General features: G+C 42.0%; 2 protein-coding genes and 1 long non-coding RNA gene across 3 annotated transcripts in view; 2 read left to right on the top strand and 1 right to left on the bottom strand.

Annotated features, from left to right (window-relative positions):
• RDH10 (retinol dehydrogenase 10) overlaps window positions 1-23023 on the bottom strand; it is a 29794-nt gene extending 6771 nt beyond the window's left edge. The window contains exons 1-2 of the mRNA XM_032271028.1: window positions 21993-23023; window positions 20178-20413 (exon numbers count right to left, since the gene is read on the bottom strand). Of these exons, the coding sequence (XP_032126919.1) occupies window positions 20178-20413; window positions 21993-22281 (525 nt within the window). The 5' untranslated portion in view covers window positions 22282-23023. The remainder of the gene's footprint in view (window positions 1-20177; window positions 20414-21992) is intronic.
• On the top strand, window positions 1588-19913 carry LOC116544573. Its single transcript, XR_004265953.1, has 3 exons — window positions 1588-2196; window positions 15784-15907; window positions 19612-19913. It is a non-coding gene; the product is annotated as an uncharacterized LOC116544573 (long non-coding RNA).
• Window positions 23024-23057: 34 nt separating the features above from the next.
• Window positions 23058-27188, top strand: RPL7 (ribosomal protein L7). Its single transcript, XM_032271029.1, has 7 exons — window positions 23058-23953; window positions 24741-24849; window positions 25138-25304; window positions 25975-26112; window positions 26198-26307; window positions 26608-26817; window positions 27144-27188. The coding sequence occupies exons 1-6, from the start codon at window positions 23907-23909 to the stop codon at window positions 26814-26816; spliced, it is 780 nt and encodes a 259-aa protein (XP_032126920.1). The 5' UTR covers window positions 23058-23906; the 3' UTR covers window position 26817; window positions 27144-27188.

Genomic DNA, 27188 nt, shown 5'->3' with positions numbered 1-27188 from the left:
TAAAGTGCTGGGATTACAGGCATGAGCTACTGCCCTTGCCCCTGTCTAATCTGGTATAATTTTTGTGTGTAAAGATCGAAAACACAAATTCCATTGATTCTGATGTTTTTGTGTGCTCCCATCAATTATTCATATAGATGCCACATGAAATCTTTTGTGAAGTATCCCGAGGTCTTTCCCAGACACTATGTAGCACCCCACCTCAACTTACACCATCTGAGTTTCCTCACCAGTACCCATGAAATGCTTATTTTCACCCGTGTCTTTTGACGTATGAACTCTTCTGATAATCTACCCCAAACCCTTCCTATGTAAACCAAAGAGTAATATTCACCACGTATTTATATAGTCTGTCATACTTTTCAAAGTGCTTTATGTCGCTGGAGTCTCCTAATAATTCTTTATTGAAGGTAGTTAGGGTGTTAAACTTTATCTAATATTATTCTAGGCCAGCCTCACTTTGTCTATATTTCTCTAAGATGTTTAGTCAGTGGTTACTGCCATTCACCTTGACACATGATTATGTTTTATGGTATTTTGATTTTGATTGTCTTATACTTATTTGTCTGACTGTCCTAGACTAAGTTGGAAGACCCAGATCAGTCTTCCAAGTACTAAGGGAGAATTACTTTGCTACACTGAGACAGGCACTGTGGAGGAGAGCTAGTGCTACAGTTTGGATATCTCATCTCAATTGTAATCCGCAATGTTGGAGGTATGGCCTGGTGGGAGGTGACTGGATCACAGGAGTGATCTTTCATGTATAGTTCAGCAACATGTCCTGCTGCTGTTCTAGTGATAATGAGTGAGTTCTTGCGAGATCGGGTTGTTTAAATGTGTGCAGGCCCCATCCCCTTGCTTCCTCCTGCTTCGTGTGCTGCTGCACCCCCTCTGCCTTCCACCGTGATTGAAAGCTCCCTGAGGCTTCCCCAGAAATGGAGCAGAAACCTCTATGCTTCCTGTGTAGCCCCAGAACCCTGAGCCAATTAAACCTCTTTTCTTTATAAACTGCCTAGTCTCACGTATTTCTGTATGGCAGTAGGAGAACAGACTAATACAGCAAATGAACACACTTCTCATTGCTGCATTGCCCTAGTACACTGCTGAGGAAGAGACACATGTTTCAGCTTGACTGTATCTCTTTGTAGTAGTGAAAACAGAAAGTAATTATGACAGTAATTATTATTTTGATCTGTTACCAAAAAAGTAAAAAACTGGTACTTCAGGTTATTATGGGTTCAACTTGAGGCTCTGTAAGTTATACATGGGTATTATATCACAGAATTGAAATAAAGTAACATCACAATTGAGTTTATATGTTCCAATCTAAACTAGAAAATAGCGGCGCACAGTGGCTCACACTTGTAATCCCCAAGCTTTGGGGGAGGCTAAGGTGGGAGGATCACTTGAGTCCAGGAGTTTAAGACCCGTCTAGGAAACATGGTGAAACCTGCCTCTACAAAAGATACAAAAAAATGAGCTGAGCATGGTGGTGTGTGCCTGTAGTATCAACTATTTGGGAGCCCGGGAGGTTGAGGCTGCAGTAAGCTGTGATTATGTTACTGCACTCTAGCCTAGTTGACAGAGCAAGACCCTGGTTCAAAAAACTAGAAAACATATCCTTAAGTAACCAAGCCTCTATGTCTTTTTAAATATATCTAGTTATGATTAATTGTTCCCAGATTAGCTAAAAAGCATAAAACATATTCTTTCTTGGAGTATATTTGAATTCAAGTTGCTAAAAAACAACAACAAAACATATTCTCGACATTAACCAGAGAGACATTAACTAATTTTTTAGTACTGAAAATTTACCTAGTCTTGGAAGACAGTGATAAATTTAACATAAAGGGTCTTAGTTATCTTTCTGTTTAAAAAGTTAAAGTATAAGGACTCAATATTAAATCCTAAGAAATTACATCCAATATCAAATTCCCTACTGGGATGTCTCATGGAAAAACAAAACAAAACAAACAAACAAAAAATATCAAATTCCTTTTAGAACCTGCCACTTGGTTACCTGACAAATCTGAATCACTCGCTCACGTGTCCACTCTAACTCAAGCCAGTGGCTGGCTCTGACTAGAAACTCAGATACCACAGCAGGTTGGCTCTCATGACTTCCCTGTATTAACGTGCTCTGGTCTTGCCTGCAGGTGTTAAATGACTAATCCAGATCCCCAGCACCACATCAAGGTAGGTGACAGAAGATTAACAAGTTCCTAACTGTTCTTTAAGTGTAATTTGTTGCAAGGTTCTGAAACTGATTAATGTCCCCTCCCCTTTTTGCCCTGAAATGAATTGGTGGTATTAGCTTAAATAAAATAGTTCCAGTTTGCCCATAAGGAGGGTACGTTGGCTGCATATTCCAAAAAATGTGATTTGGGGAAACACTTCCCCCTGTGGGATCCCCCCGTGGAACCCTCCCCCCACCCCCAAGTTTTTTGAAGAGGAGTTAAGTTACTGCTTTAAAGGAAAAGGAAACAAAAAAAGGGCTAGGGGGAGAGACAGAGAAAGAGGAGGCAGGTAAGTAGGGAGAGGAAGGGAGAAAGAGAAACCAAACAATCCAGGTATGGCTATGTGAATAAAATCTTTTCCAATTGTGGGCTATAAACATTTGGGGAAATATGTTCCAACTTTAAAGACTAAAGTATGACACAGGTTAGCTGGTTGTAATATGAAGCTTTCTTTTGAGAGGGAGATTATTTGTTTTGTTTTGCTTTCTTTTGTAAGCACAGGTGGGTCAATATTCAGCTTAAAACGTGATTTCTTTGCCTAATCAAGGACAAATTTGGCCTTCTGTATAAATTAAATCTAATGTATCTTTGCATTTTCTATATTTTCAGACAAAGACCCATATTCTTTATTTGAAAGGTTCGCCAATTACAGGCAACACTGTAATTACTGTAACAACAACTCACAACATCAACAACCACCAAAGAGCTGTGGAAGGAACTGAGGGACTAAGAAAGCTATCCAGGGCAGCTAATCAGAGATCCCAGAGGGCTTGTTTCTAAAGCTGGTGTCAAACGTTTACTCAGCTCTGCTCTGGTCGAGCAAAGGCAGAGGCTTGGGGTGGGAGCACCCACATGAGGACCACTTGGGTTTCTTTTAAGCCTGTGCTCAGGTTCCTGCTGCAGCCCAGTACACGTGACTGAGCACGAAGGCTGTTAATCATTTCCTTTGCTGCCTGAATAGAGGCGAGCAATTACTCCAAACTCCTGCCTTATGTCTGGGGCGCATTATTAAACAAACTTTGATCAACATGAATTCTAGTCCATACTTTGCAAGAAAAATGCTATAGTTGGGTGACTAGAAAGCATCACATTTTCAGGAATTTTCCCAAGTAACCTGACTAGTTTTCTTTTCTAATTACTCTTGCCCTCAACAGTCTGGTAGATGACATTTGAGATAGCACAGCATATTCTGTCCTTGACACTGCTTGACAGCACAAAGAAATCTGGCACTTTGCAATGAATTATTAATGTGCACAAATATTGTAGCATGTATGAGGTAGAGACCAGCAAAAGGTGAAGTGCTAGTTGCCATGACACCAGTCAGTTCAAGCAAAGGTTCATAATCTTTAACTTTGTCTCAAAGAGTCGTCAGAAGAACATAAAGGGCAAATCTGAAACGCACACCCAAATGGCTTAGGTATAAATTCGTGCCTGTGAGGCATGGGCAAATCTCAGAGGGCAGCACGGATAATTCTCTGACCAACAGGACTGCTGTGTTACATCAACTATGATGATGGTCTGTGTACCGCGGCAGTTACCACCTAGTAAAGGGGTCACTAAAGGCACTAAATGTGATCAGTCTCCAGAGCGAGCTAGTGCCCATGCTGGTTGGCAAGATTTCCTAGATGCTAAATGTAAGTCAGAGAACTGCACTCTATTCCTGTGTCCTCTTGACTGTCTAAATACAGAAGAGGACATCAAACTCTTCATCAGGAAAATATGGTTGACTCTTGATCTAGGGGGTTTCAAAGTCAGTAACCAATATGTGAACCAGGAAGTTTACAGAATTTCGAGTTGGAAGGGCTTAGGGATTTTCTTATTTGCAAAAGAGAAAACTTTCAATAACTGACTTTGGTTATTAAAAGTGGAGCTAGAACTTTGATTACCATGATTACTTAGATCACAAGATTCCAATACTGTAATCTGCTACCAGCTGACAGGATTGCTGTATGATTAAAAAGAGAAAAAGAAAAAAAGGAAGGACATTCAAATGGACACTGACATTCCTATGAAACATGCTTAACAAGTCTAATATCTCCTCAGCTCCTCAGGGTTCCTCTTCAAAGCACTGGGCACTTTGAAAGATAACTGTAAAGGTCACATTTGTAATATAAGCAAGAACTTCTTAAACAGACATGTAAGTAACTACACATAGACATGACATGTCATAGCTCGAGAAATCTTTTAAAGTGAAGTTTACGCCAAATTAACTTCCAACAGCTCCGACTCTCCAGACCATTCTTGGTACTCTTAATGACAGACTGTGCGGCCCAGAGCCTGCAGCTGCAGTGTCAGGACAAATTAGCCTACAGTGAAACAAAAGTCAATGTGAAGAAATGTGGTATCCGGCAAGGTCTGACTTTTGAAATTCCGAGATTGATGACAGTTTAAAGGTGTAGGTGAAACAGAATGTGTTTTCCATTTTTGTAAGCAATTCTAGGTTCCTGAGCACTCAGAGGAAAACAAAGATAATTTCTCACAGTAGGAGAAGGCCTCATTATTTTTGTGCACATACATGGCTGTCCTGTGATCAATTCAAGAAAAGGCATCTTTTAAAAGAATCATTTTGAAGTGTTTACCTCTTATTTGCAATGCAAGAAGGAGAGTAGACATTCATTTCCAAAGTGGACCATAAATCGCCTAATGCTGGGAAAAAGATCAACACCACCAGCACAGTACAGTTTTCTCATGTATGCTTAAGGATTTTCAGAATCCCCAAATAATAGCATGATATAAACTTTGAGTGAAAAAGAACACCATCAAGACTCCACTGAACAAAGAACGTCTGTCCGGAAATGCTCATGGCACCCTTCACATGGTTGGACAACTCTCCTCTGCTGTTCCACCCCCTCTGCCTGTGTGGCTGCCAGAGTTAACTAATCTTTATCAGAATCGCAAAGGAACACTCTCCGTTATTTACAAGGCTAAAATGACATCTGGTGGTGCTCTTCTCTGAGAACTCAGTCACTGTTCCTGGAAAATGATTCAAAAGCACAAACTTTTACAGGGCAACTGTAGGAGTATTCTACTGCATGTGTGTTTAGTACTAATTGCTGTTGTTGCTCAAATGATACACTAATCCCTGTAGCCTCAGAATTTATTGTCCTGTGATCAATTTAAAAAAAAAGGCATCTTTTAAAAGAATTGCTTTTAAGAAAGTGTTTATCCTAACATTCAAGAAAGAGTAGACATTCACTTCCAAAGAGGACCATAAATCCTGAAAGGCCTGAAGGTGCTTAAAACATAGTGAACTTGGCCGGGCGCGGTGGCTCACGCCTGTAATCCTAACACTCTGGGAGGCCAAGGCAGGCGGATCACCTGAGATCGGGAGTTCAAGACCAGCCTGACCAACATGGTGAAACCCTGTCTTTAAAAAAAATAAAAATAAAATAAAATAAACATACTGAACTGTGTTAAAGTTAATAGGATAAATCATTAATATGTTCAACAAATGTAAAATGGTGACATACTACCAGCTCACCTGAGTAAGGAAAATATGGCTAAAGTACCTCTAAAAGTATGTACTTATTAAGTATACTGACCAAACTTTAGACATTTTACTTTGACTGTCGAAAGTATTATTTGAAAAAAAAAAATCATTATAAAATCACATCTTTAATTAGGAAGTAAAACCTAAATCTGTATTTGCTAGCAATACCAACTTTATTCTAGTTGCAGCTAACAACAGAAATTCTAACATGCGTGTGTGTTGCATAATAGCCTCTTTTTCCTACTTGGGTCTGTTTGTAGAGACAGAAAGGTCCCCTAACCAATTGTGCAATAGAGCCCCAAGATACTTAAGCCTGGAACTACTCTCTCAGACTTAACAAAATGTTCATCTTAATTTCTATCAGACTGAGACAAAACATTCACTCTTTAGATAACAGAGAGACTAAAGAACATGTCATAATAGTCAAATTTGTGCCAATGTTAAATCTATCCTTTTAAAAACATTTATTATTGTGAGCCACAGGGATTAGTGCAACATTTGAACGGCATCAGCAGTTAGTACTTAGCACACATGCACAAGAATACTCCTACAGTTGCCCTGCAACCAAGAAGCTAATAAAAGAGCCAGGCTTTTCAAATGAACACCTCAATGATGACACTATTAGTTATTCAGCAAAAATAAATGCTTCATTACCTTGTCTTCCCGAGGTTAAAGGACAGGATGAATTTACCTCAAAGCAGCAACTCAGATATCAACATTTCCTTACATTTTAGAGCTCACTATGCAGAAATACCAGAAATAAGGTGACTTAAAACTCCATTTGTCTGGAAAATACACTGACCTTTGGAATACAGAAACCCACTTGGTCCAGACTGCCAATTACCTAACCTTCCTTTTGTTACTTGAACTCTCTGAATCTTGACTGAACTCATTTGTGAGACAAAAGAGGAGATCTCCAAAGTTTTTTCATCTCAAATATATTACAATTTATAGTCAACAATAATTTTTCCAGTTCCTACCAGACACCCAAAATACTGAGGTCATGCTGAGGTATTTGCCTGAGACTCTCGTAAATGACTCAATAAGGGATCAACTCCATTAGTACAGTGGCCAGCATTGAGTGATCAGCAAAAATATCTCATTAAGTATTTCTATGATGCCACGGCTGTGCCTTTTAACATAATGTAACTTGAATGTATGCCTCTTATCTACTAAAAAAATTACAAATTATTTGTGTGAAACAATCATCCTTTTCTGTGTTTCACTTGAGTCCATGGAGGCTCAATGTGTTAAACAATGAATGCTGAACACTCTTTCTGAAATGCTGTTTTCCCTGATCTTTCCCCTGCCAGGCCCTAGATAATCAAACAAGTGTTCAATGATCTCCTTCAGCCTCAGGCCCCTCCCCCTATTTAATAACTCTTTATGGAATAATGAAAATAACCCACAGAATTGCAGTCAAATAGCTTGCCAAACAACAGGCTGTCAAAAATCCCTTTGCTTTGCCCCAGACTCAAATTGCATCTCAGAAGTTGTAATAAAGACAGATATTCCAAAGGGCAGAGGCTTTGGTTCTGCTCTAGTGACCAGTAACTACTTCCATGACGCATAAACACATGCATGTGAGCTTAGCCACTGCTCAGGCCATCTGCAGTGGCAGACTTCTTAGCTCCTGTTCCAACAGCACAGCTCTCAATGTCCCCATGATCATCAACCCCTGTAATTCCTAAGTGTAAATACTTCAAATTCTTCCCTGCTTTCTAGTTTGCTTACTGTGAAGTCTTTAAAAAAATTAAAATGTTTACCTAACGAAGGGTAAGTATATTCAAGAGATTACACCTGAAAACTTATTCTGTTTTTAAACATGCACTGTTACAACTTAGAATTCACTCAATATATATGAGGGTCTATGAGGTACCTATATTCGGATAGGCATTGTAGAAAAACAAAAATAAACCTTTGTGAACCACCTTTAAAGGATTTTAAAGATTGCAGACAGCAACATTCCTGTAAATCAGTGGTTTGCTTCATTAGAATCACCTGGGGAGCTTTTTCTCCTGGCATTCAGGACACATCCCAGACCAATTACACCAGAATTTCCAATGGGGAGACTCAGGTATCAGGAGGCAACGTCCCTCAGGTGGTTCCCATTTGTAGCTGAGTTTGAGAATCAGTGTTCTAGAACAGCATTTCTCAATCTCTGCACCATGACATTTGGGACTGGGTAATTTTAACCCATAGGGTTGCCCTATGCATGGAAAGATGTTTAAGCAGCATCCCTGACCTCTCTCCACTAGATGCCAGTAGCTGCTCCAATAGTCTGACAAGAAAAATGTCTCCAGATGTTACCAATGTCCCCTGGGGGCAAAATCACCCACAGGAGAACCACTCACTAGAAAGAACACGCACATTAGCAAAGTAAGTCCCATATACTCCAGTGATGATTTTCCCTTAAGTTTTCATTCTCATATTGTAATGACATTTTCCTAGGTTTGGGGTAGATTCTGAGCTGGAAATTGGAAAAAGATTAAAAGCCAGTAACTTAAATATGGGCACAAAACATCAACACTTTTAGTTTCTATACTTCAAACCACCAATCCACCATGAAATAAAGAAGTACCTTTAACGGACCATAATATTGATCCCACAAGTCTCATATATTCTAGCTACTTCACAGAGGAACAATACTGAAATGTAATAAAAGATCACACCAATCACTTACCAATCGCAACTCTGGTTAAACTACCTAAAATATTACTACTAAATTATGAGAACTGAAAAAAGAAAACTCCCTTCTAAGCACAACAAATGTAAGTGAGACACCATTCCTTCCATTATCTAGCAATGTCACACAGTTCTTCACTGGCTGGACCTGACTTTCTGCTGTGGTGCTTAGGGCTGTGAAAACTCCACCCTGGGCACAGCAACTAAGAGGAAGCGTGAGCTAAAGGGCACCTGGACTTTTCCTTTAGCACTGGACCTGAATCAAAATTTAAAAAATAAAGCTAGATCGGAGTGGGCCCCAGAGTGCACCGTCTGACATCTTCCTAGGTACAAGATTCCTATAGGGCTGGTTAGCTCAGGAAAGAAAAAATAATATGTGTGGGTTGGGGAGAGATGGAATATTGAAAAAGTGGGAAAAGTAGTTCCTCTTCAGACTTTGATGCACACGCATGTAGGAATTACCTGGGCTCTGAATCAAATGCAGACTCGGATTCAGTAGTTAGGTGGTGCTACTCGGCTACTCGGGACCCCAAGCAGAGAACAAGGTTCTAGAGTGAGCCTAGCAATCTATCTACTCCCAACCTCATGTGGCTTCAGATCAACTCTCCTAAGAGTTCAGTGATACAGGCAGAATAATTTATCCTCTTTCTGTTCCCAGTGCCCCCTACTGCTAGCATTTATCAGGTAAAGGCTAATTCAAATCAACATCAAGAGCACCTAGTGCTTTGTATGGATGACCATGGGACTTTATGGACTGACTATGTCTATTTGCCTTGGATCCATTTTTAACACTAGTGAGCCACCCAATTCCATTAGAACAAAGGTTCGCAAAGAAGAAACCTAAAAGACTTCAAATCCTTCCCCCCACTCCACAAAGGCTTTGAAGGCTTAAGCTTTCAAGACAGGGACTATAGACCCCATCAGCCTTGGCACTTACCTCACTGACTTTCCAACTTTACCTTGGACAAGTGAACCATAGAGGCTTTTTTAATACTCTGGTAAGCCTGTGAGGAAACCCCATTTTGGGAAAAATTACCCCTTTATAAATCACAAGCTTGGACCATAAGTTTGGACACTTTATCAGCAGCCCAAACTGCACAATTTTGAAAATCCATGATTAACATTTCAAAAGCAAAGCTTATGAAGCTATCTGGAATTCTGATCCCATAAGATTATTATATAACAGAATAAAGGTTTTACATTTTGTTAGGAGATAAGCTAACAAAATGAACTAAACTAAAACCACGCTTAACTGATATTTTGGTACCAATTATTCATAGAACTTTGTTCAGCCAGTCCTTGCAGAAGAGCCCTTTCAATTCAGGACTTTTTTGTGTACAGTTTGTCAATGATGATAGGCAAACTAGAAAGAGAACGAAGGAAGCTGGTGACCAAGAATGCACTACACTATTCTCAAGGAAAGAACTCCCTCCAATACAAGCTATGGAAAACTACAGAGAAGGCCCAGAAACATACAAGTTGGGCTTTGGTAATACAATTCTAGTGTGGTATTGGTTCTTCAGGCTTGAATTTTACATATTTGTCTCATCTACAGAGCAAGCTTTCTGGGAATATTAAGCTAGCATTAATCAGTTATTGCTAAACTAACCATGCTAATAAAAAAAATCAACATTTGAAGGTTAATTCTTACATTATACCACAGGACAAAACCCGTAGGTGACTCATAAGAAAATTTACCTACTGTACCAGGAGCTTTGAACTTGTAGCCCACAGCTAAGTATTTGTACAGGCTCTAACCTGAAAGCCTAGGCTGAAGGTCTGGGTTCTAGTTGCTTCTTTACCTAGCAGTGACCTTAGGGACATCCCTTTACCTCTCTGGGGTTGTTTCTTAATTCAGAGTTGCTGTGAGGCTCAAATAAGAGAAGTGTTTATGAAAAGGCTTTGTAAACATAAGTGCTATATAAAACCTCAGTAAATGTACATAAGGCTCATCAAGCATATATTTAGAAATTATTTTTGTTATAAGTGCTATCAATTTTTGGTTAGGTTGTTTCTTCAAGTTCCTGCAAGTCCTGGTTCTTACTATATATGGCTCCCAGTCCTCCCTGCCCTCCACACAGAGCCAGACCATACTTCCGGTCAAAACATGGTATCTGACCTAAGAAAAGAAGTCTCAAAAAACATTGCTAAGCAGTTGCTTCAGCCGCTTAATTCCTTTCATCCCAAGTCCTAGATGAAGCTGGAAAACAACATCAAAACTTTCTAACACCACATCTTTTCTAATCCTTCTTATTTAGTCCTGTTTTACTACAGGCAGAAAATTACTGTTATAAATAAAAATTGTAACACCTGAAGAGTCCAGCAAACGTAATAAAAATAATCCAATACAAAATCATTTAAAAATAATTTGTTACAAAAATAATAATAATAATTTGTTATACCTTATGCTTCTTTTTCCCAAGAGACTGTAGAACTAGCCCATGTAAAAAAACCCTTAAGAAATCAGTAGGGGGCAGTATGTTAATTACAACTTGCAGGTGGGAAAATTCAGGCTTTGAATTTTAAGTTTCACTTGTCCTCAAAATACTCATGTGTTTACATAAGTTACAGTTATGTTATTTTGAGCCCTATTGTTTAGGATAACACAAAGAGGCTGAACCATGTTAATATTCAAAAATTCCAGTACTAAGCTATTTGAAGGAAAGGCAAGAAATTCACATTTTATGCAAGCAGCATATAAGAAACACTTGTGGTTTTTCTCCAAACCAAAAAATACAATGTTAACACCACTGCTACTTTTCACACATCTTTGTGTGATCTTTGAAAGTTTCACAGACCAAGTAATGTTTTGTTTCCAAATGTGAATTCATTGTAAGTGGCTTGTCATTGTAAGGGGCTAATTTGACAGCACTCAAGGTTGCAGCAGTAATTGCCCTTACTTGTTAAATATTCTAGCAGCATTTGCTGCAGTGCTGAAAGTTTTATGATGATTATAAGAGGATATTCATTTTTTCTCCCGTGGCTCACTTCATTTTAGTTTCAGAACATTTAGGAAAATGGTCCTTGACAGGTGTGAACTTGAATTTTAAGAGAATTGACAAATAAAGTAAAAAAGAAGAAAAAAATTCAAGAATGAAATACACTGGGGAAGCTCTTAAAATAAAAAACGTTAGCATTCCTTCAGACCAGATGAAAAGGTGTCCGTCCCCTCGAATCCCCTTCAGTGTGCGATGGCATAGACCTGTGTAAACCCAGGGATGCAGGTGGCTGAAACTGGCCAGCCAGGTAATGTCAAGGCAAATGTGACTGAATCCCGAGGCCATGCTCTGCCAGCCTAGGTTCTGAACAATGGTATCTTCCCAGACTGATAATTCATGATACAGAGAAGTTTCCAAAGGCCACCTATTATGGGGACCGGCTGTAAGTTTTAGAAAGAACCAGAATTCTGAGTTATTTTCCAATTATGTCTATATGGGGTCTCAGCCTAAAGGAGCTTCTAGGTCAGTGATAGAATCTAGACATGTTAGTTCTTTGAATAGCTAACTACCATACTAGCTTCTGATAAGAAAGATTAACACATTTTAATCTGATCTCTGGAGTTACAGGCTCAAAACATTGGACTTAACCCATTCAGCTGAGGCAGGAAATAGTTCTCTATTTCTTAAGGACTATTAGATTTTGTCATACTCCAAAGATTAGTTACAAAAGGCCCTTTCTCTCCAGAAAACACTGGTTCTATGTGCAGGAAATAAGATACAAATCCACCCTGCCAGTACACCCCCTAGTGGAACTTCAGCATAGTACAAGTTTGGGGGTCCAAAAACAACCTGGATATTTCGGACTTTCCCAGGTCCAGTGACTGTAGCTGCACCACAGTCACGTCTTCTACTTATTAGTGAGCATACAACAACAAGCAAACAAACATACCATGTCATCTGTACATTTATCCACATAGGTAGATCTCTGGGTTAGACACATGCAAATAGACTACTTATCATAATTGAAACAGGCTTAATTTTAGTTTCTGAAAGAATTAAAGCAGAAATTTTTGATAAATTTGCTATTAATATTTCTCAACTCAAGAAAAAACTTAAATGTAAAGGAGTTTCCTACTTAAAATTCTTCTAACTCTCAAGTGAGGCTATTAAATTTTCTAATTGTCATGGCTTAGATATGTTCAAGTTACTAAAACCGATTCACTAGAATTTGCCAAAGATCTTGAAAATCTGAAGCATGATCAGAGTAAAAACAAATGTAAGAGAAGAGAATAAACAGAGTGTGAGCAGTTAAGTATTAACCATAGGGTTCGTAGTGACCCAATCCTGCAATGAATGGCTAAGGACTCTGCCGGGGCACTCTGCATTCAGTCTTTTTGAGAAAGCTATTCAGTTAGTGTTAGCATTAGCATGGGTTACACAATGCTTCCACTTTGACATATCCTATAGATTAATTTCTATTTGGGCAGATAATGGATAAAGCCTGGTATGTAGAGATAATGAGGCAGAAAAGAACAAATACCGACTTTGCTTCCTTCCAGGAATTGAGATAAATGGCACAACTCACTACATGATCAAACAAGAAAGGGCCATTCCCTGAGCCAAGAATTTCATGGCTATTTTACAGGGACTGCCACCTTAATATATAAAGATATTATTAAGTGAACATGAAAATATTTTGAATTTGTGCTTTTCTTTCTCAGGAGTAGTGAGAGATTTTTTCTGAACTATTCAACTTCTGCTGTCTTCAAGTAAAACAAGACTCAAATAGCAGAACAGCTAAGCAGAGGCTCTTGTGTGAAGCGTAACGTGCAAGGCTCTCCCCAGGCACAGTGAGGAGTCCAGCCCGTCTGAAGTTTACAGTAGATGAGGGGATAAAATAGGTTCTGACCTGGAAAAGCAGGTGGAAATCAGCTTTGGAAGGCCCGGGATGCCATGCTAATGAGCCTGGACTTCACGCTGTGAACAATATGGTCAAACAAGGGTTTTAAGCAGGCAGATAACAAACTCAAGGCTGCTTAGATGACCCTAGGTTGGAAAGCAAAAATGAACACAGGTAAAGAAGATCACAAGCACTTTTAAGAGTCCAGGCAAGAGGTGATGGAGGCCCACAGGAGGAAATAGGAAAGGAAAGGAGGGATATATTGGAACACAGGGGGGCAAGAGAATAGTTGGGATTTGGGGACCCATGAATGTGTGCAGGCTGGACAGGTGAACATAATGCTGATGTTTCTAAGCCTGGTGACCAGAAAAAGGAGCAAAGAAAGAGGAGTTTGTTCAGTTTTGTGACATGCTGCTTTAAGAGTGTGTGTGGAGCAGTCAAGGTAGTTCTATGAACTTGAGAACTATCCTAAAAATCACAGTTGAAGCCACTGAAATAGATTACCCAGCTACATGGAGGTTCTGAGTGAAAACAGGTCTGAGCATACAATACTAAACAGTCATTACAATTCAGAGGTGGGGAGTCTTAAAGGATTTGGAAGGCAGACAGAGAAGCAGGACAAAGTGGGCTTATCATGGAAGCTAAAGCACTTGAGTTTCAAAGAGACGGTCAAGAGGGTCACATTCTGTAGAAAGACAAAGCTACACACAGGATTTGGCAACAAGGGGAGCATTGCTATTTTTTTTTCATTCAGGTTAGAAATTACAACATTGGTTATTAAGCAGTATTTTTTAAACAACTAAGATAAACAAACACAGATTAGAACATATCAAAGATGTTGGGGAACTTTTTATCTGATATAGCATCTGGCTCCCTATTCATAACAGCTGCTTTAAGTGATATTTTATTATGTCATAGATTTTGATTTCTAGTAGCAATAGATTTGGGCCCAGCATGTAATATATCAAATACAGAAACTCAGAGTTCAATGAGCATGTGATCCTATTTTTCATACAGGTATACAGTCCCAGGTATCAAGCCGTTGCTATCACAAAAGAGATGTTTTACTCAGTTTGCAACTGTGACTACAAGAATAAGATGAAGTATGCTTACCCCATGTCAAATTACAACTCTGTTTAAGACATTGAAAGTACTTCTAAAGTTCAAACATTTTAATACTTATGACATATATTTAATAATAGAAACCAGTTCTAGCGGAGATGTTTAAAAATAGGCCATGAATTCCAAGTGTTTTAGTGGCTATCTCAAGATAGGGAATCAATACTCTTTATTGTCTTACAGTTATTATGGTCAGGAGGAAGAAATACTGTCCAAATATTTTTATGAGTACTTTAGAAATGATTTTTAAAATTCTAAATCTAAGAAGCCTTGAACAAACTAGGTTTCTCTAACCAGAGAACAGAAGAATGCAGAATGTGCGATTAAAAACCAGTAAATCACATAAGAACCTAAACATTAATGATTAGGGACCATTCATGAGATATTAGGTACAACCATAGCACTAATGTCTTTAAGTGCTACATTACTCAGATCTAGCTGGTGGGCTTTTACTTTTCCTGGATAGATTTTAACTAAATAGACTTTAGACATTTGGATATAGATAAATGCTTAATTCAGTAATTAGTATTTTAAAACTGTGAAACCTTTTAAGTTAAGTGGTCTATTAATTAACTACCAATTATCTTGTCTGACTACCATATCAATAGAAGTAAATTACCTACTAGCTATTTGACAGATTTAGTCCTTTACCATGCAAAAATTCTTCAGAACATAAAAGGCCTGGAGTTAAATGCTTTTGCTTCCCCCTTTTGGTTAAGCAGGAATCAATTTGCTGCTCACGTATAAAGGCCAAATGCAGCTCTTTGGTTGAAAAAGGATCTACATATAAACTTTGGCTTTTAGAAATAGTGAGCTAAGATTCTACTCTTCTTAAAAAATAACAAGTAAAGCAATGTTAATATTTTGAGAGAAACATGGGTTTGCATGGAGACCAGCATTCCATATTTCAAAGTAGAATACAGAGAAGTATTTTTCTTTTCCTTTTGAGATAGGGTCTGGCTCTTGTCACCCAAGCTGGAGTGCAGTGTTGTGATCTCACTGCAGTCTGCATCGCTTGGGCTCAAGCCATCCTCCCACCTCAGCCTCCTCAGGAGCAGGGACTACAGGCACATGCTGCTACCACACCCAGCTAATTTTTATATTTTGGTAGAGACAGGGTTTAGCTATGTTGCCGACGTTGGTCTTGAACTCCTGGATAAAAGTGATCCACTCTCCTAGGCCTCCCAAAGTGTTGGGATTACAGGCTTGAGCCACTATGCCCTGCCCAAGAGAGGTAACTTTCAAGTTTTTACATCTCACCCAGATACAGCAAGCCCACATGAATAATTTCTATGCTAGTGTTAAAGTGCATGATAGTGCATTCATTTTCCATGGTCTTGTACCGAGTGTTTCACAGTAGATTGTGCTGACTAGAACCTACCCCAAATCTATCACTTCTTGACTGTTGACCAGGAGAAGCTTCCTAGGAGAGCTACTGGTGATGGAACAACACTGGAAGGTGAAGTGTCACAACAAACTGGAAGGTTGTGTAGAATTATGCCAGGCCAAGGAAAGGCTTCCAAAGGGTACAGAAATGGTACATGGCTAAGAAGAAAGGAAAGAATTGCTATGGGGGTTCTCTTTTTGAGGGCTGATCATTGGTGAATATAAATGGCTGTTACACATTCAATGTGAGCTTGATTCAAATTAGCATACCAACACCACCCTTCTCAAAGTCACTAGCCTCACACCGATGAGCAGAGTTCTAATACACTATAGTAAAAATGGGAACACATGTGGGACAGGGAGAATGAAAAATTATGCAGGAAAGCAAAAGAAAATATAAGACAGCCTTGTTTTGCAATAATGGTCTTACACAGCTTTAGTCCAACATATTGCTCACCTTTTTCCTTTTTTTTTTTTTTTTTTGAGATGGAGTCTCACTCTGTCACCTAGGCTGGAGTGCAGTGGTGCCATGTCTGATCACTGCAACCTCTGCCTCAGCCTCCTGAGTAGCTGGTACTACAGGCTCACAGTATCATACCCGGCTAATTTTTTTGTATTTAGTAGAGATAGGGTTTCTCCATGTTGGCCAGGCTGGTCTCAAATTCTTGACATCAAGTGATCCACCTGCCTTGGCCTCCCAAAGTTCTGGGATTACAGGCATGAGCCACCACGCCCAGCCCATAATGCTTACCTTTAAAACCTCAGAACATAGACCCATGTGAGTATTATCTGAATAGGTTATCTTCTAAACATTTAAGCCTATTATTATCAAATATTTATTAAGTGACTTAAGAATAGAGTTTTGTTCCAGGCAGAGGAAAACAAAAGATGTATACAACAAACTGCCTTCAGACAGCTTGCCATGTACTTTGGGAGAATGACAACAAATCCTGTGACAGATTAATGGAAAGAAAAGAAAAACCTTAGACAAGTCATTTAATCCCTGCTTCACTGGAAAACAAAAAGGTCTCTGGATTCTTGCAAACTCTAACATCCAAAAAGGCCAGAAATGCTGCAACGGGGAGGAAAGGTTATATTGAGAACTTCAGCTGAGCCTTAAAAGACACGCGGAATGGAGGAAGAGGGTGTTTCAGGTAGGGGGAATAGTATGCAGACTGGTTTGGGAGTGCCCACAGCTTTTCAGTGAAAGTCCACATGGTTTTCTATTTCACTCACTTTTGCTCTGAGTCAGGATGAATATACTATTTGTTATTTATGAAAACAGATATTAACCGTTACTTAAACGTCTGGCTCAGGATGATCTGTTCAAATGACCGAACAGTTCTTTGCTCAGCAGATGGACTTTTAAAAATGCATGGGGTAACTTCTTTTCCACACCCAGATACAGTAAAAAGACACACTCATTATTTTTTCTGGAAAGAAAATAGCATGTGCCAATATCAACACATCTTTGAAAAGTTGCTACCAACATTTTGCCTAAGAGGACTACTGGAAGGGAAGCTGAATTCAGGTGGCTCTTATAACGTTCCTTAACCCCTGTTAAAAAATTCACTGTAAAAATTATACTGCATTGGCCGGGCGTGGTGGCTCAAGCCTATAATCCCAGCAGTTTGGGAGGCTGAGGCGGGCGGATCACGAGGTAAAGAGATTGAGACTATCCTGGCCAACATGGTGAAACCCCTTCTCTACTAAAAATGCAAAAAAAATTAGCTGGGCATGGTGGCGTGTGCCTGTAGTCCCAGCTATCTGGGAGGCTGAGGCAGGAGAATTGCTTGAACCCAGAAGGTGGAGGTTGCAGTGAGCCAAGATCGCACCACTGCACTCCAGCCTGGGCTACAGAGCAAGACTCCAACTCAAAAAAAAAAAAAAAAAAGAAAAAAAAAAAAAAAAAAAAAAAAAAACCATATATATATACACATACACACACGTACTGAGTTTTCTTTTAAATTTTGGTTGCTGAATCAGAATTTCTCAAAAAGATTTGTAAATTTCAGCAAGAAGTCAAATTCCAACTCTATAATGAATTTTCTGACTCAATATTGAAAATAAATTCTTAAGTTTAGATGCTTAGAGGAAAAACAGCTGGAGAATTCAGGAGCCTCCCATATTTTAATACAAAGTGACGTCATTACCGTCAAGGCTTCCAAGAACTCCCTAAATTGTGTGGTTAAGCAACATCTCAAAGCACAGTGATGACTCTAGGAAGGTGCTCCTTGGTATACAGATTCAGGTCCAGGATAATTTTTCTATTTAGAGATTTGATTTGATTTCCTCCTTATGTTAAAAAGTAGCCTAATATTAAAAAGACAGTAAGTTAGCACTCATTTTATCCAGTGTCTTCCTGGATCTGCTTTCTTGTTTTAAGTATTTAACAGCAGATTGTACGGGGTTTCTTAAAAAACCTGATTACATTTGAAATTTTATGATTCAGCAAAATAATCATGCAGAGAAAGTAGGCAAGATGGCTAAACTTCAGAATACTGGCTGTAAGTAAAAGTTTACAGTTTGGTAATCTTGCATCATCTTAGTCAAAGGTTACTGGAGAAAGCAATCCCAGTCAGTGTCTGGTTCATAATGAACCTATCAATAGTGCTGTAACTGTTTAAGGCTGACTTAAGTCAACTGCAGTTTTTACGGCAGCTTCATCCTTACCATTCTTCAAATATGAAAATGACGCTCTGCCTCCCCCTTATGTATGTATTTCATTTCAAATGGTAGTTGTTTTACTCAGGATTAATCACAAACATACATAGAATTGATAAATTCTATTCCAAGCTTATTTGGTTGAACTGCCTTTTACTCATCTAACCCACCCCTTTGACACCTGCTGCCTGTTCCTGGGAACCCAGCAACACGAAGGTCTTCAATTCAGTTCCCCACCGCCACTGAACACAACACACACCTACAGGCAAGCTTAAGTTCCCCAAACCGTATTTGATGATCTCCTTGCTTGTTTAAAACATAGATAAGTTAGGTCAGGTCATTTGTATATTCATTTCTAGCGGTTTGGAAATGAATTAAATAAAGTTCATGTTGGCCGAGTACAATGGCTCATGCCTGTAATCCCAGCACTTTGGGAAGCCGAGGTGGGCAAATCACCTGAGGTCAGGAGTTCCAGACCAGCCTGACATGGTGAAACCCTGTCTCTACTAAAAATACAAAATTAGCCAGGCGTGGTGGCACATGCCTGCACAATCCCAGATACTGAGGTAGAAGTTGCAGTGAGCTGAGATCATGCCATTGCACTCCAGCCTGGGCAACAAGAGCCAAACTTCATCTCAAATAAATAAATAAATAAATAATAAAATACAGTAAAGTTCATGTTTAGAAATATAACATTAAAATAAGCTTCCTCCAAGAGCAGAGAAAAAGTTTGATGTTTGAGGAACAACATTTGAATAAGTACTTCTAAAGCCAGATTAAGTTTTTAAGCAGTTGCTAAAAAATTAATGAGGTTTAATGTGACCTATTTAGGAGAAACGGTTCTTTGCTGTGTTCTATTAGAAGGCTAATCCGCCTATGGAAAAAAAAAAAAAGTAGAACCCTATTTCTTTACTCCTTCTTTATTGACTCTTACCTGTCTACAAAAGTAAAGGGAAAATACTGCGAGGAAAAAGAGCATAAAGTGGGTCAGCAGTGTACAGTTATAGGGGAGAGAGTCACACCTACCTTTACTGAAGACAAGTTGAGCTGAAAAATCGGGGTTACTTTTGCCCCTACAGCAGCAGAAGGCCCTGTTCCCCTCTGTAGATGCTGACGTTGTTTAATGGTTAGAAGTGGACATCGTTTAAATCCCCAGCTTACCAGGTTTCATCACCCCACTTCCCTCTCTAGAGTCCTATCAGGATGATATTTGCGAGGCACTGTCTAACCCAAGAGAGTCCTGAGGTGTCCTCCAACAGGAAGATGCCCTGGACCCTGCGGATGGATGGTCAGGGGATGTGATGTGACTGCCAGGGTGGCCTGGTGACTCCCAACAGACCACAAATGCTGACTTCAGAATCTCTGGCACTTTCCAAAATGTGGCTGAGCAGTAATTTGGAAGCCTAAATCCTGACTTCAGGAATTCATAAGAACAACCAATGTTTTATAAACTCAACAGAAAGTAAAATAAACAAACCCAGGGTTTTACGCTCCCTCTTGTTATTTTTATGGCAATCTTTCAAACTAGTTCAAAATGTTCAATCCTCTGCCCTCTCAAAACTACTGAGTTGGGGGATGGCGGGGACAAACAACTAAATAGTAACCAGCATGCACTGCAATTCACCATAGGGAAGAGCTAAGGAGATCTGGTGGTGAAAGAGTACAGGTGGCTTTCAGGCTGACATTGAAGTCTCTCTCCTTCCCAACTTTCTCACTGAGGAGGGCCCAGCAAAGAAAACAAGGATGTTTATATTTACCCAGAAGTGTGCATGGCAATTGACCATCATGGTTCTCTCAATTAGCTCATCAGGACATTCCAGAAGGTGATGCCCAGAGACCACACCAGCATTATTGACCAGGACCGACACTTCGCCAACCTCCTTGCGCACTCTTTCAGCTGTCAGGTAGACATTCTCCCTCTTCCCCACATCACAGGTGTAGGTAAAAACCTGCAAGTTACAGTGGGGCAGAATTTCTTCCTCACCATTCCCAGCTGTCCTCAGAAGTCCAGATGAGGAGAAAAAAAATGGAAAAGAGAAGGGAGTGCAGAAAGTGAGTCACATGGCGATCAGTAGGACAAAGATCACACAAAACAAAAATACTACAGTGAGCTTCAAATTTCTAACGCTGCAAGGCTTGCCAACGACTGAGCTTACAGCTGCTTTCCTCCCATGAAGTCTCTGGGAATTACAGCAATTTACTGGATAACTTTGCTGAGGGGAAAGTCATGTAATTGTGACAACCCCAATACAAGTAGACCACATGGGATCAGCTTGCTGGAGCTAAAGACACCTGCAAAGAACTGATCTCAGCCCAGAGTTCAGAGAACACACACACACTACATACTACTCTTTTTGGGGGAAACAGTGGCCAGAAACAGCTCTTACTCTTTATTATGAGAACCCTCAAAATGGAAACTCACTTTAAGGCTCACAAATCAAAACTGCAATTAGTAATCTGAAAGCATCCAAAGCCACGAAATGAATCCACAATTTCTAATGAAGAAGTAGGCGTCACTGGTTTGTTCTAACTGGGGTAGCCAAGTTCTCTGAGAAGTATTCTCACAAATCAAGTTATAGGTAAATATACAATTTTACCACATAAGAACTTGACAATTTAAAAACCAAAATCGGTATCCTGGAAAATGAATACCCTCATCTTTTAGGTTTTGGCAGGGAGCACAAAAATCTGTATTTGCTACCCCTCCATATCCCCAGTGAAAATGGAACATTTTCACCCTTAAATTAAAAAGGCAGGTATCAATAAGCTTTGTGATAAATTATCAATACAGGGGAGAAGTCGTGCCCAAGTCGATTTTCTCCGTACAGGTAAATGTCTTCCCTAAAATGAAAAATTTTGTTAAAACGCAAAAGCCATTATCAAATTTTCCGGACCAATACTTATGATTGGTTATGGGCTTTGCTTTGGCTTAAAAAAAATCTCGAGTTCAGGTTAGTTAACAAGTATACAGAAATGCAGATTTCCTGGGGTGACCAAAAACATGAAAGAAATTTACAAAGAAGCCTAAGTCCCCCAAGCGCTTTCTCTTAGGAAGCAAGGCGTTTTTCAATCCCGCTCAGGGAGTGTAACTAAAGCACTTATCGCTGGCGAAACAATGTAATTCTGTTCCTCTGGCTAAAGTTATAGTGAAACCATCAATACTGCCCTCGTCTAAGGGGTTCAGTCCACAGTAACACAGACGCTTCTTCAGTCGAGTCAGAACTTCCCAGAGACACTTTAGTTTCCCATCGCTCCTTGTTAAGTCGGAGCGAGATATTTCTCTGGGATCCAATCCTGTGGTAACAAGTTCCCTCCGCCATCCCCACCCTCAAAAGGCTTAGGAAATCCCCCAATGGTCCCCTAAGAGACCTAACCTCTGGGAGGACTGGGCACCTTCCCCCTGCTAATACAGAAGCGATAGCGTTCCTTTATCAGGGAGCAAATTCCACCCACCTCCCAGAAGACCGGTGGGGTGTTCGTTTCCTCGACAGCGGGGTTTGGGGCCTGACGTGGTAGGGCGCGGGATGGGGAGAGGCTTGACCCAACAATGCTCCCGCGCGGGTCCGGGTTACCTTGCAGCGCGGCGGCGTCGGCCGCCTCCAGGTCGCGGTAGATGTGGCGCACCATGCCCGCGGTCTCCTCGTTGCTCTGCGTGTTGATGTCCCAGAGCACCAACAGCGCCCGGCGCCGGGCGAACTCCAGAGCGAAGAGGCGGCCCAGGCCGCTGCCGGCGCCGGTGATGAGGCACACCTGGCCCGCCACGCTCTTCTCCTTGGGCCGCACCAGCCAGCGCGCTGCGGCCAGCACGAACGCCCAGAGCACTTTGAAAGTGACCACGAAGAACTCCACCACGATGTTCATCGCGACGCCCGGGGCCCCGCACGAGCCAAGTGCCTGCGTCCGCGCCCACCCCGAGCCCGGCAGTCCGGCTCCCGGCCCCTGGGCGCTTGTCACAGAGGCCGGGACTAGAAGGCTGCGCCCCTCGCCCGCCTCCGAGGTGCCCGCCGGGCTGGAGTGCGCGGGGCCACTCCCGCCCGGGTTCGGCGCGGTGGCCCCGAACTGTGCCCGCCGCGGCAGTCACCCGGCCCGGCGCCTCCTGCCGGCAGCCGCCCGACTGTCCCGCAGTGCCCGGCCGGCCGGCTCCGCTGCAGTGGCAGTGACAGCCGCGAGTTAGGCGACGCGCGCTGCCCTCATGACCAAGCCGCTGCCGCCCGATAGTCCCCGGAGCCCGCGCGCCGGCTCCCTCTCACCCCGGGGGAGGGGTGCGTAGCGGAGGTGGCACGGGCCAGCGGGCCGCCGCGGGAGTTGTCAACTCGACCCAAGTTGCGAGAGGGTGGGAGAGTGGGGGTGCGAGGCGGCGGAGCGCCGGGAAGGGAAGACTCGATCGGCGCAGGCGAGCGCTGCCCAACGCCCTGCAGCTGCCCCCGAGGGCTCGCGTCCCCCTGCCCTGCACTCCCAGCGGCTGTCACTCCGGCAACGGGCTCCGCAGCTCAGCGCCGCTTGCAAGTCGGAGCGCTCCGGGCCGGCTCTGAGCGGGCTCCACGCTCCGCGCTATATAACCCACGACCGGGAAGAGCCCGCGGCAGCCTCGGCATCGGCCCTCCCTCCGCCCGGCCTCCCCGCCCCCGGGCGCACCCCGCCCCCGGCCCAGCCCCCCGCCCGCCAGCGGTCCGCGGAGCCGAGCGGGGTAGCCCTTCTCACACGGCCGTGGCCGCAACCTCAGCCCTCCTCGCACCTCCCTTCGCAGCTCACGCCCCCTCCCGTGGGGTGTCCCGGCCTCCGCCTGCCCATCTCGACGGTCAGCAGAGCCCCGGCCATCCTCCTCCAGCCGTTCGGTCCCCGCTGGTCCCTGGCTCGCCACTTTTCGTTAACCAGGGCACTCCGGACCGCCCCGCCTGCGATCAGGCGCCGCGAAGACAGCCCTGCGGGGCTGGAGCGACAAGGACCTCGCGGCGCGGCGAAGGGGGTGTAGTCTGCGATTACCGCGGCAAGGAACCGGGAGGGCGGCCAAAAGTGACTTCGAATTGCAGCTAGCCGTTTGGAACATGGCCCAAAAGGCTCTCATTTTCCTGGCTGGAACCGCTGCCGCGGTGCTTGCCTGCGGTCCCGGTCAGGCGTTGCCCTGCCGCCGGGCGGGCAAGGAGTGGTGTATGCTGGGATGTGTAGTTCGCCCTCGTGAAGCTTGTCTTGGGAACATTGTAAGGAGAAACCCGAGCCTTATCCTGTCAGCGCAGCCTGGGGATTAGGACCCCGAGTCGCCAAGGTGTCAGCACTCTTTGCTCTTGAGTTGATTAAAAAGTCTAATCAAATGCATATATTTTCTTCAAACAAGTTTTACCCAAAAGTTGGTTGGAAGAGGCTAAATCAGGGTGTTTTTAATTTGGCGTCTGCTAGGCGGCTTTTTAGTTCTGGATTCTTTTCGGGCTTATCCTAAGACACCTGTGAGTCGCGGGGCTTCGCTCTCGGTCTTTAAGTGGACAGTGCGCATGCGCCGACTTCCTCTTTTTCCGGTTGGAACCATGGAGGGTGTAGAGTAAGTTGCTTCTTGTTCTCCCGAGAATCCTTCTCCATCTTCAGAACCAGACACTTTTTGTGTCAGTTTTTCTCTTTCTGGATGTAGCTGGCACCTTTGCCCACCTCCGTGTTTGTTTGTGGCGTTCTGTGACACCAGTGGGGATCCGAGGCTAGGGTTGGGATGCAGGCGGCCTTAGGACGAAGGTTTTGGAGATTCTGGGAACAAGATGTCGGGGTGCAGTGTGTGTGGAATCCGTCGGTTGGCTGACAGCCCAATCCTCGGTAGAGGGCCTTTCGGGAGGCGCAAAACTTCTGAATTGGGTTTGTCCTTGGCTGGTGGTTGGCCCGGGCCTCCCTGCCGCTAGGCGTTTGCTTTCAACATGTGGATCCCGAGACTTGAACCAAGGTGGCGGTGGTTTGTTTTTTTTTTTTTTAAGCCTAAAGTGTGGGGATCAGTACCTTGCAGCAGACTTTCAGCTAGTACATTTTATTATGAGGCTGTTGGTGTGTTTTTTTGTTTTTTAATTAGTCCTCGGAGGCCGGACCCGTTGGCTGGAATAGGTAAAAGCGTATTGCTGTTGTCATACTTGGGATTGCATTTTAAGCAATGTGGTTGGTGTTAAAGGTTATTGACATGGAGTTAAAATGCGCATCGCACACTGTAGCAAACTAGAGCAAGTAAAGTTACGAGTGGCTAAAGCCAGTGAAGGATTTCTGTTAAACAACACACAGTGCACAGTTCGGGCGTAATACAGCGCTGTGAACTTTTTGAGCTATTGATAATATTTGTTGTTGGTTAACGTTAGAGAGAAGAAGAAGAAGGTTCCTGCTGTGCCGGAAACCCTTAAGAAAAAGCGAAGGAATTTCGCAGAGCTGAAGATTAAGCGCCTGAGAAAGAAGTTTGCCCAAAAGATGGTAAGTAAACTTTTTGAGGCACTAGGGTATAAGGAAACGCCTTGTTGGGATTGAGAATGAGGTGAATGTTCTTGGCAAGCTTTATTTCCTAACCGTACCGAGTAATTGCTTAGCGCCCAAATGTGACAATCTTAAATGAAGGTAGTGGGTTTTTTGGGGGAAGGGAGGAAGGTAATTGCATACTATGGCAAGAAAAGATTTAAAGGAAAACTTTTAGTTTTTAATAACTAGCATTGCTAATTGTGATTGGGAACTAAAAATCATGAATAACTGGTGATTGGTTTTCAGCTTCGAAAGGCAAGGAGGAAGCTTATCTATGAAAAAGCGAAGCATTATCACAAGGAATATAGGCAGATGTACAGAACTGAAATTCGAATGGCGAGGATGGCAAGGAAAGCTGGCAACTTCTATGTACCTGCAGAACCCAAACTGGCGTTTGTCATCAGGATCAGAGGGTAAGTTCAGTTTTACTTCATTCAGGTTTGAAAGGGAGAGTTTGCACTGTTAAAAAATAAAACAAACCTTGACGTTACTTCTAAGAGCCCTGATTCTGAAACACTGCAGTAACTATTTTGGGGGAAGCTAGAGCAAGGAGGGTGGTGATCAAATGGTTTAGTTGCAAGCCATGTTCTCCAAGCTCCTCTTCCTTGTCTTAATCTCTTGTAATACAGAAGTTCAGTGTGTAACGTGAGAGGATTCCTATCTGTTTAGGTAGGACTTGATGTTCAAAACTATAATGGTTAGTATTAATAAAAATTTCCAGGCCTGGCATGGTGGCTCATGGCTATAATGATCCCAGCACTTTTGGGAGGCCGAGGTGGGCAGATCACGAGGTCAGGAGTTCAAGAACAGCCTGGCCAACATAGTGAAACCCTGTCTTTACTAAATAAAAAAATTAGCCAGGCATGGTAGCTTGTGCCTGTAGTCCCAGCTTTTCGGGAGGCTGAGGCAGGAGGATGGCTTGAACCCAGGAGGTGGAGGTTGCAGTGAGCCAAGATACAGCCACTGCATTCCAGCTTGGGCAACAGATTAAGACTAACTCTCAAAAAAAAAAAAAATTTTTTTTTGTTGTTTTTTTCCCCCCGATGAAAATCGAATGTATTTTTTCGTCCCTTTTCACCACAGTATCAATGGTGTGAGCCCAAAGGTCCGAAAGGTGTTGCAGCTTCTTCGCCTTCGTCAAATCTTCAATGGAACCTTTGTGAAGCTCAACAAGGCTTCAATTAACATGCTGCGGATTGTGGAGCCATATATTGCATGGGGGTAAGTCTAAATTGGCTACATAGCATCCTGAATTTTAGATGTTTTAACAGTGGTAACTTTATTTATGTTTGCTTTTTCATATCAGGTACCCAAATCTGAAGTCAGTAAATGAACTAATCTACAAACGTGGTTATGGCAAAATCAAAAAGAAGCGAATTGCTTTGACAGATAACGCTCTGATTGCTCGATCTCTTGGTAGGTTCTGTTTAGGGGAAAGTTTGGTATTAGACTGTGCAATAACTTCCTGTCCTCTTGTGGCCGTACATTTCCCACTATTGTGGATCTGTATATACTCCCTGTGATTCTTGATTAAGCTTAAAGAAAACGTAAGGCATGGTTTCATTAGCTTGAACTTTAATCTCTATAAAGCCATGGGTTCACCTTGTTAACTCATGGTACATTTTTATCTCTCAGCCTACATTTGCTCTTGTGTGCCCTAAAGTCTAATAATAATTATAAAACTTTTTGCAACTTCAATAACCTTAAAATATTTAGGAAAATACGGCATCATCTGCATGGAGGATCTGATTCATGAGATCTATACAGTTGGAAAACGCTTCAAAGAAGCAAATAACTTCCTGTGGCCCTTTAAATTATCTTCTCCACGGGGCGGAATGAAGAAAAAGACCACCCATTTTGTAGAAGGTGGAGATGCAGGCAACAGGGAGGATCAGATCAACAGGCTTATTAGAAGAATGAACTAAGGTGAGCGACTACATCCCGAAAAAGATGCAGTTAACCATAGAGTAAAAGTGGTTAGCAATCTTGAATACTTTCCCCATTAATTATTGATGGGGGGTTTGATTGAATTTTAATCAATGCTTTTGTTGGGGGGCAGGTATCAACTATCTTAGTGATTACAGTTGGTTTGTTTACTGCTTTTGAGGACATTTCTGGAGGAAAGGAAAGCCCAGTTTTGGGAGTCTTTAAAAATGGAAATTGGGTGATTTCAAAAATTGTACCTGTTTGGTTTATGTTAATTGTTAGCTGCCTAAAGTGATTTTTAATGGTTTTGTTTTTTTTCCTTTCAGGTGTCTCCCATGATTATTTTTCTAAGCTGGTCAGTTAATAAACAG

The sequence above is a fragment of the Sapajus apella genome, unplaced genomic scaffold (assembly GCF_009761245.1).
Source record: "Sapajus apella isolate SASKATOON/1434 unplaced genomic scaffold, GSC_monkey_1.0 scaffold222, whole genome shotgun sequence".
NCBI classification, from domain to species: Eukaryota; Metazoa; Chordata; class Mammalia; order Primates; family Cebidae; genus Sapajus; species Sapajus apella.
The sequence above is the reverse complement of the archived record's forward strand: the minus strand, read 5'-3'. Positions and strand labels throughout refer to the sequence as shown.